The sequence below is a fragment of the Nothobranchius furzeri genome, chromosome 3 (genome assembly GCF_043380555.1).
Source record: "Nothobranchius furzeri strain GRZ-AD chromosome 3, NfurGRZ-RIMD1, whole genome shotgun sequence".
NCBI lineage: Eukaryota > Metazoa > Chordata > Actinopteri > Cyprinodontiformes > Nothobranchiidae > Nothobranchius > Nothobranchius furzeri.
The window spans coordinates 51,145,428-51,154,651 of record NC_091743.1 but is presented as its reverse complement, the minus strand read 5'-3'; the positions used below and the strand labels follow the sequence as shown (position 1 = coordinate 51,154,651).

The following is a 9,224-nucleotide window of genomic DNA, read 5'->3' as shown; positions in this document are numbered from 1 at the left end:
GGTTTGTGACAAAAGTACACATCCTGTTCACCTCTTAGAAATGTATAAATACAGATAATTAAAGTAGACATTTGTGGGATTAAATGTTTCTTTTTTTATTCCCGTTGTGGTTCGGGGGTGCAGAAACACCAAGATTCTCTTTATGTTGGCTCATCTTCTCTCTTCACTCAGATGTTTGTTTTACAAAACGGAGAAATCATGAAACTGTCTGAACTTGCTCAAAAGCAGCAAACTGTAGTCCTGAGATTATGCTACGATCGCATGTCCTCAAAAATAATCCCATTTTCGTTTCGCTGATTTATGAAACACCGTTATTCCAGCACAGAAAGCTGCCCAGACACAGAACAGCTGCACTACCAGCACACGAAAACCAAGTTTAGTTATTTTGAACACGTGACCTGTCTAGCAAGAGTTCTAGATTAAAAATATTTTTTTTAAATGTAATTCTGCTCAAAACTAAAATGATAAACAGAACTTCAGGGGATTTTGAAAAAAAAAAAAACTTTATTAACCAAACAAGCATACAAAACAAGTCATTTCAAACAACTAAGCCATTTCAGTGCAATTCCAAAATATACATCATCAGCTGGGCATGTTAATCACATCAGAAACAGACGTTTAAATAATCATGATTATCATTCAAAACGAGCGTCCTGTCCAGAGGAAACTCCTATGTGATACCTGCATGAGGTACAACTGAACACATCCCATCAGTAACATAAAAGAGTCAAGAATATTTATCAGACAGAAACAGCACAACACAAATCAAAGCATTTGTAAACCAAGTTTGTTAGAAAAATAAATAAAATAAAATGTGGTTACAGTATTTGGTGTTTAATAAATATTAAGATAATGCATAATTTCCTGTCTGCACACACACACACACACACACACACACACTAGGGTGCGAGAGTCACCCACGGTCAGTTCTAACTTTAAATTAAAGTAAAAGCTCCAATCTGTTTTTTTATAATTTAAAGCTGTAGCAAAGCTAAATACAACAGGCAAATTATGCAAAAATAAAACAAACCACCTTTTATCCTCTGCTCTCAGGTAAGAAGTTAACATTCAATGTTTTCTTTCTACAAAAGCAAAGAGGGAGACAAGTACCTCAAGACAGGAATGCAAAATTAGCAGAAGAAGAAGGGCTCAAAAGTGGCAAAGCAAAAAATAAATAAATATTTTTTTTTCTTTTGTGGTTGAGGGATTTAAAACTCTGCTGAAGGTGGAGCCCCCAACAGACTCTGGTTTAACCGCGGTTCATTCTCAGATAACGAAATGTCAGCAAGGATCCAGACGTCTTCGTTTCACGAGATGTGAAACGCCGCTAATTTTAATTGAGAGACCAGCTTACAAGTTAATACCATCGTGGTGGATGATTCTTGGGAGTTGGCGATTCTTACTCTCGTCCAGATGCTACAGATGTGCTGCTACATAAACACACCATGGATGATGGACCCTTCTGTACGTTTACCCAGCTTGCACCACAAGGATAATGCAGCAGCAGAACATCTTTCACTTCTAGGTTGTAAGAAAAACAAATAAAAAGCTCAATTTGTGACCATCATTTAGTCATTGTGCCGTTTGTCTAACAGGTGAGATTCCAAAAGCACTGGAGGTTTCATTCAGCACCGAGCCCCACAGCAGAAATACAGGCCTTTTAAAGACATCACTCAGAATCTGAGTTTCCTCATCACAGCATATTCAGTATACAGATTATAACTCCTACTAAAGATCAGTGAAATGTAGCGAACGTCTGCTTCAAAATAAACAGCGCGAACAAGCACAGCATTCACAGTTACGCCTCATAACATCATCTTCTATTCTTTAGAGGCTGGTAAAAAAAAATACATGCTGAGCAACAGCTCAGTTAAAGAGTCTTCAGCTTTTTCTTTCTGAGCCCGTGAAATGTGGATTAAAAATGAGCGGCGAGTGTGTGTCTGTGCTTCAGCAGTGATAAGTAAGAAGAGAAAGGCATTGGTCACAGGTTAAGGAGTAATTTAACACTAAATTACAAGAACTTTTCTGGCCACACCTCAGCGGGTGATGTCAGAGCTGGTGTGCTTCACCTGTCAGGTGAAAAAAAAAAAAAACACCTGCTGCTGTGACATCAGTGTTTTGGGGTGTGGTCTGAGCTGCAGGTGGTTCAGCCCACATGGAGGATTACTGAGCTTATCTGCTCTATGCGATTTGGTGTTGAGTTACTCTTTCATACGTGTGCTTTCCACTTTTACTCCTAAATGTAAGCCTCCAGGTCGTTTCCTGTCATCCCTCTCTACCTAATACACTCCTCCTCTGATGGGCTTCCTGATTCGTCGCTCTCACTGTCATCCAGCTCTGGAAGATCTCCCCACAGGAGAAGATTTAGACCTGCAGGCGCAATAAAAAAATGCTCATTAAAACCTGAAAGGGTTTCACAGAGACCCAGCTTTACAGAAGGCTACTGACCCGTTGCATCAAGTCTGTTGAGGGTAGAGACGGCGTCACTGTTGAACATCCAGAAGTGGCCATTGTTGCAGGAGAGCAGGCAGGGTTTACAGGGGGCGACCACGTGATAGCCAACAACATTCCCGCTTGGAGAACAAAGGAGAAACAAAGATCAGCACTTTGGTAGAGGCGTTTCTGGAAAAGTGCTAACACCACCAGAGAAGGTCCATTATCTGACATATGCTCATATTTTTCCCACAGAGTACAACTGCAGCAAAAGCCTGGCAATACAAAGAGGCTCCCTGTAATACCAAAACTGGCTTTAAGTTAGAAACCAACAGACAGCCATGACTTTCCACAAAAACAAAAAGACACATATGCTCATTTGAAGAAATCAGCTTTCATACAATTAGGTTTTAGATTGTTGGTCAGACCCTAGATGTGTGCAAAAGGATAACTGTCCCATAAACAAGCAATCTGCAGCTCTACAAAAGTAAGATATAGCAGGTGTGTTTGGGTGACATATTTGCTACCATGTTAAAACTGGTGTTTGTTCTCTTCCATGAGCAAATAAGAATCTTTAAACACACACTGGAGGTACAGGAGGGGTTTACACACCATTTTAGACACGCGATGTCTCTCAGTTTGCATTTACAGCTTTCAGTTGAGTAGCAGCTGGCCACAAAGTCAACAGTTCTTCAGGAGGGGTGCATTACAGGAAATAAAAACAAGCATTAGATACAAGCATCGAAGATTAACCGACATATCAGCATCAATCTTACAACAGATGTTTATAGTTTTAGCTAAACAAATCATGACTTCGTAAAGCACTCGCTCCAGACCCAAACAAAGACTAGCAGGACTGCTAACAGCATTAGCAGCTACCTGTTTGGAGGTATGTCCGTAGAAAAGAGCTCCACTTCGGTGTCTGCTAGCAGCACTGCCTTCATGCCTCTGGTGCAGAGCAGACTATCGCAGAAGATGCAGTTCACCAGGGTAACACACTTGTTCTTGAAATTGGCGTTGGATGTTGACATTGTTGTTTTGCTAATTACGGACGAACCCTCCGTCTTTCTGCCAGTTAACGACACCGAGCGGATACTTATGTTGGTCACAAACCGTAAAGTCCGGTAAATAAAACACGATTTATGTTCACTTTGCTGTGTTGGAGACAACGAGAGCTCGCAAAAGGTCCTTGTTAGCTTTTTACCGTAGCGGAGGGCTGTCCCCGTTAGCCTAGCTGGGAAGAACACACAAAACAGCGGCAGATCGACAACTGCGTGCGAACGGGTTGGTTGTATTGCTGATAAATGCGCTTTGTAGCCGGTTTTGCGCAGCTAATTCTATTCATGTGTAGTAAACAGCTAGCCAAATAGCGGTCAGTTTTGTTTACAGCTTCCTGCTATTTAACGGCACTTCCTGAAACTTAATTTAAAAGACCAATAACGTTGAATTTGATTGGGTAAACGCTGTAGTAGCCGTCGCTATTGGTTGCTGTCTTTCCAATCCCCATATTTGATTGGTTGGAAACGCTCTGCCTCATATTCACTTTACTCATTGGTGGAGATGAATGTCATTTAAATCTTTTCCTTTGGTCTACTCGTTAATGGTCTACCGGCACTCGATAAAGGCACGTGATAAATGGCGATATGTTTATGTTTATTTATTTGGCAGACGCTTTTATCCAAAGCGACTTACAATTTATAACCTATAGGGCATGTTGGGATTTGTGGGGGAAACCGGAGTACCCATGCATGGGGAGAACACGCAACTCCATGCAGAAAGGCTGCAGCCGAGTTTCGAACCTGCAACCTTCAGAATCAGAAGTTTTTATTGCCATATGTGTGCCACATCACAACATTAGGAAATTGCTGCAGTATTTTGGTGCAGAAGGTGAGATAGAAAAAAATTAATTAAGAGATAAGCAAATATAAGAATTAATAAAACACATGATAAAATTATTAATGTAAAAAGTGGCAAGAATTAGAGAAGCAGCTATCTACTCCGTGTAGGTATTAATCTTCATGCTGCGAGGCAATAGTGCTAACTGCGCCACCATGCAGCGATAAATAAGTTTATCTCAAATAAAAAGAAACGCGTGTCGCTTTGATATTATAGTGGCCAAAAAGTGTTTTCTTAACATAAATGTGCAATTACAAATTCTAAAAAGAAGAAGAAGAAAAAAAACACATTAAATCTGCTACTGATCAACACACATTCTAGATATCGTGTTTTCGGCTTAGTTACTCGCTTTGCTCATTTTGGACCACAACGTGATATTGGCAAAGAAAACAAAAGCAGGTTCGCAGTGAGACGGTGCCGCTAGAGCTAAGGAACTTTTGGGGGGGGGGGGGGGGGGGGGCAAATTAATTGTGTCCACTCAGCTTCTACGTGCGCCGGCGTTTAAATGATGTAGACTCATTAATAATTGGGTTGTGGGAAGTGCTGTGGGCGTGGTTTATTTTGAAAAAAAAAAGTTTAAATTATAATTTTTAAAGCATAAAAAAGCACAGCTTCAGATAATATTTTTAAATGTCATTTTAATTAACTAAATATAATGCTTCCATATGTTCTGGATCGAAGAGATGTAGATGAAATAAAAACAATGCACAGAGGCAACGTTAAATTAGGGAATTTTAAGTGGTAGCCTTTTTTTGTGGATAATCTGGTGTTTTTGTGGATACTCTTATACTTATTGTACTATCTGTGTATGTTTGTGTTTCCAAATGCTCAGCCTGCGCAGTAGAGCTGACCAGTAGGCATCCTCTTCGCTCGGTTTCCTCTCTTCACTTCAGGAGGGGCAAGGAGATAGTTCAGACAGACGGGGGAGCTCCAACCAGATAGACTTGTGGAGAGTTTTTTATGTTAAAAACGGAGTTTGTCAGGGAGTGTGCACACAAGTTGGGCCAGTTTTATTTTAAGAAGGGAATGAGCGTGTTTTCCGTGGAAGCTTTTTGCACCATTACCGGTTTGGAGGAGGCGGCGGATACAGCAGCAGCGCCAAACTCACAATGCGCCCTGAGTGAGTGAGCAGAGGCAGAGAGACAATACCGATCCACGGGCTCACCGAGGAGCTGCACCCCTCATCTGGGCTCTCCGGTTCCCTCGTTAATCCGGTTGATAGCGGTGGCGCTCCTAGCCGTCTGCGGCCACTCAGATCCGGGTAGTTTGCAGAGATTTGACTTTACAGATAAAGAGAGAGAGAGAGGACGAGCGGTCTGATCCCAAAACTCAACCATGACGTCTCCAGCCAAAATCCGAAAGGACAAGGAGATCGTGGCCGAATACGAGACTCAAGTTAAAGGTAAAAACTTTGATTTTTTCAGACTGATCAGTGAAGCTTTAAATCTGCGCCTTCCCGGGCTGTATCCTTAATTTAGCCCCACCCATCTCCCCCCAGCTGCGGCCCCATCTCGCCTTTCTGGAGGTATTTCTCCAACCATCCGTAAAGGTTGATGTCATTGTTGCAGGGGATCATTGATAATTAAATAACCGCAGACACAAATGAACAGAAGATGCGTTTATGCGACTGGTAAAGGCGCACAAAGCAGCTGTGTTATCCAGATGTGGTCTCGGCACTAAAGCAAAGGTGATGTTGTAGAAGGAGCGGGGCCGGGGTTCACTGATCTGAGCAGGGCGTTTTCTTTCCTCCTGCAGCTGATCTGCATCCTCCTTAATGTGGTTTCGGAAGATGAGACCAACCTGTGTGATGTTTCTGTCCTCAGGCTGGCAGACACACAGAAATCAGACTGCGAGAGTAAAAGTGAGCTTATCAGATCTGTGAGGTTCTGTGGTTCATACCTCAAACTGGTAAGGAGGAGGGAGAGGTGACCAGAGGTGGTGAGGGAGGGGAGAAGAGGAGAGAAGAGGGTGGACAGGATATGATCCTCCAAAGTGATAGTTTGGCTGCTACTGCAGAGACGGATCACTTGATAAGATTGGCTTCCATTTATGAGCAAACTAGCTCCCTTCCCGTCATACTGACCTGATCTTCTGAGGGACCGGCTGGAGTTTGCCCAGAGATGAGTCAGACAAGCACAAAAAGAGGGGTTGTGATTGGTGATGCTGTCAGACCGGAATATCTGGTGTTAAAGTACACAGACTGAAAGCAAAACACATTGGAGCTCCTGAGTCTAAAATTTAAGTTCATTTATTTTTCTACTGGAAAAGACTGAACACATTTCTGGTGTGATCCGAACCAGATTACAAGTCTGGGGACAGGGGTGGGCGATCCTGGTCCTTCAGGGCTGCTATCCAGTGTGTTTTAGTTGTTTCCCTGCTCTAACACACCTGATTTTAATCAGCAGGTTATTGAAAGGCTTCTACATAGCTTGGCGACCTGCTGAACAGGTGATACAACCATTGAATGTTGGAACAGGGTAGCGGCCATCAAGGCTCAGAGTTGTCCACCCCTGCTTTAGGACCTATTTTATTAACTCCACCTGATGATAATCCTTATTCATGAAAAACCAAATAACCAGTTGTTCTGATCAGGTAATCCGCTTTTGTAGACTCACTTCCAATTATCTCATGATGCATGACTCTGGTTATATTCATGCATCAGCCTAAGCAGATAGCATACAACCTATAACGCATACACGTAGCTTCTCAGCCAATCGCATACTGCTCCTTAATGGTTTAGTCAAAATGGTTGATTTCCACCGTGACATTCAGATGGTCAAGTCAGAATTTGGCATAAACTTGAAGTTCTGGTTCCCTGCTGGACCCTTCAGGACTGCCTGAGCCTGGTTTACACACCCGAGTATAGTTGCTGACCATGTCCATCCATTCATGACCACGTAGAACCATCTTCTGATGACTGCATGCAGCAGGATGATGCACCAAGCTCAGGCCATCTATAACTGGTTTATAGGACATGACCACTGGACTCCAACAACCTCCACATTCACCAGATCTCAGACAAGTTCAGAACCTTTGAGGTGTGGCAGAATGGGATATTCAGAGATCTGCATCAGCTCGGTGATGCTGTCATGTCAGTATGAACCAGATCCTCTTGTTGAGTTGTGTTTGTATGGTGCCTTCTACACCCACCCAAGGCGCAACAGCAGCATTCTCTGGTCGGAGCCGAGGTCGAACCTGCAACCTTACTTCATTTTAATGATCTGGAGTCGGTGTAAACAATCCAGCTACTCTTTTGCTCCCGCACATTTAAGCCAATCAAAAGAGACTATTTTGTTTGAGCCCACTCAGACAACCAATAATAATCCATTAAAATACATATTTATTGTTAAGTCCTGCCTGGAAACAGCATTTATTTGATTCTGATTGTTTTGTCCATCATATTGGCTCCTTTTGGTTTGCTCAGACTCTCCTTATGGTAGATTTGGGCCGGATTGAAACACCTGTTTAGCATTTCTCAGGTTTATTTGCTTTATTATTATTAATATTGACTGTTGACAGCTACGTTGGAATGATCCCACCTACTGTTACGTCCTCTTTACTCACCTCTGTAAAGTCCTCTGATTGCCACCACAGTGACATTACTGTCTCAATCTCCCTTTGCAGCTGGTGTGAAAGTTACGTTTTTAAAGGGTGCAGCATTGTGAATGCTGTCAGCCACGTGTGTCCGAGTGTGGACTTAATGTTTGTCCATCGACCCTGTGCATTGATTTCTCCTGTTGGTTACTTTACTGCTCCCCAGGGAGCCGCTGATCTGTGCAGCCTCTTGTCTCCTGGCTGCACATTTTCCCATGTCTGATGTATATTTTCTGGAATGAAAACTTGTGCATGATACACGTAGTTATTTTAGTGTTCCCCACTGAGTAGATGTGACTTTCTGATGCTGTTGCAGCTTGCTTTCCGTTTGAGTTACAGCCTGTCATTACCCTCGTGCACTCCTGCTAGAGCAGGGATCAAGCAGCTAAATGTCACACCTCTGCCTCTTTCCGGTTTTTAACAAATCCCTTCAGCTCTTTCACCTCAGCCCTCCAAGTAGGACTAATATGTACCTGCATGCTTAAATAGGCAGCAAGAGGAGATTTAGCATGCTGCAGCATCACACTGCAGCATCATGGGAGAAGTAAATGTAAGTCCTTTCATGGATAACAGGCACAGAGCTCTGCAGCATGGAGGAGTAGCTGCATTCTTTAAAACTGAGTGTATTTAGTATTTGTTGAATGCAACTTTTTTGCAGTCATGCAAAATTAGTCTGTAACTCAACTAAGTTAAAGAAGCTAACACTCTTTTGACAGCTTTATTTTACTGTAAGTCCATGAAAGATTCTTAAGTTTTGACTATTTGACCTGAACTTATGTGTACTTTTGTGGCTACCTTACTGCAAACACTTGGATGTTGGCCACTAGTATACAGTTATCTGTGGATTCTGCTGTCTTTATGTCAGGATGATGATCGTTGCCTTTTATTGATGTTCGAGCAGAACCATCCTGTTTCAGAGTCTGCAGCAGCTCACACAGCCAGAGTGCTGATATGGGATTGTGTGTGTGTGTGTGTGTGTGTGTGTGTGTGTGTGAGTGTGTGTGTGTGTGTAGAGAGAGAGACAGAACGATGGAGGGAAATATATGGGGGTATGATTTAGTGAAAAAACACAAAAATAGTAGGGATGTTGGAAATCTGCTTTTTCCTCGATGTTTGATTGTCCGATATAGTCTAACTCTTCATTTTTGATGCTCATAGAAACCAATAAGATGTCCTTTCCTCATTAAAAATAAAATAAAATCATTTTAGTTAAGTAACGTAGCTTGTTTCCTATCATTCATACTTAAACTTTAAACACGATGTGTGCAAAATATAAAACATTCTTCAATTTTATTGAAGCG

The 9,224-nt window shown here is 42.2% G+C and overlaps 2 protein-coding genes across 3 annotated transcripts in view; one reads left to right on the top strand and one right to left on the bottom strand.

Annotated features, from left to right (window-relative positions):
* Positions 1 to 2,140: 2,140 nt before the first annotated feature.
* Positions 2,141 to 3,615, bottom strand: LOC107385594 (protein FAM72A). The gene is made up of 4 exons (XM_015959572.3): positions 3,313 to 3,615; positions 3,046 to 3,123; positions 2,449 to 2,573; positions 2,141 to 2,370 (listed from the first exon to the last, which is right to left on the bottom strand). The coding sequence occupies exons 1-4, from the start codon at positions 3,462 to 3,464 to the stop codon at positions 2,276 to 2,278; spliced, it is 450 nt and encodes a 149-aa protein (XP_015815058.1). The 5' UTR covers positions 3,465 to 3,615; the 3' UTR covers positions 2,141 to 2,275.
* Positions 3,616 to 5,464: 1,849 nt separating this feature from the next.
* srgap2 (SLIT-ROBO Rho GTPase activating protein 2) overlaps positions 5,465 to 9,224 on the top strand; it is a 62,799-nt gene continuing 59,039 nt past the window's right edge. For both annotated transcript variants that reach the window (XM_054750303.2, XM_054750296.2), the window contains exon 1: positions 5,465 to 5,731. In XM_054750303.2, coding sequence (XP_054606278.2) covers positions 5,665 to 5,731 — 67 coding nt within the window. In that variant the 5' untranslated portion in view covers positions 5,465 to 5,664. The remainder of the gene's footprint in view (positions 5,732 to 9,224) is intronic.

What these genes read in the sequence shown, in the direction of transcription:
- LOC107385594 (XM_015959572.3), bottom strand. Translation starts at nt 3,464, where the DNA reads ATGTCAACATCCAACGCCAATTTCAAGAACAAGTGTGTTACCCTGGTG. An exon ending in ACGGACATACCTCCAAACAG is followed by an intron (nt 3,124 to 3,312) that starts GTAGCTGCTAAT and finishes CCCCTCCTGAAG; the next exon opens with AACTGTTGACTTTGTGGCCA. An exon ending in CAACAGACTTGATGCAACGG is followed by an intron (nt 2,371 to 2,448) that starts GTCAGTAGCCTT and finishes TTGCGCCTGCAG; the next exon opens with GTCTAAATCTTCTCCTGTGG.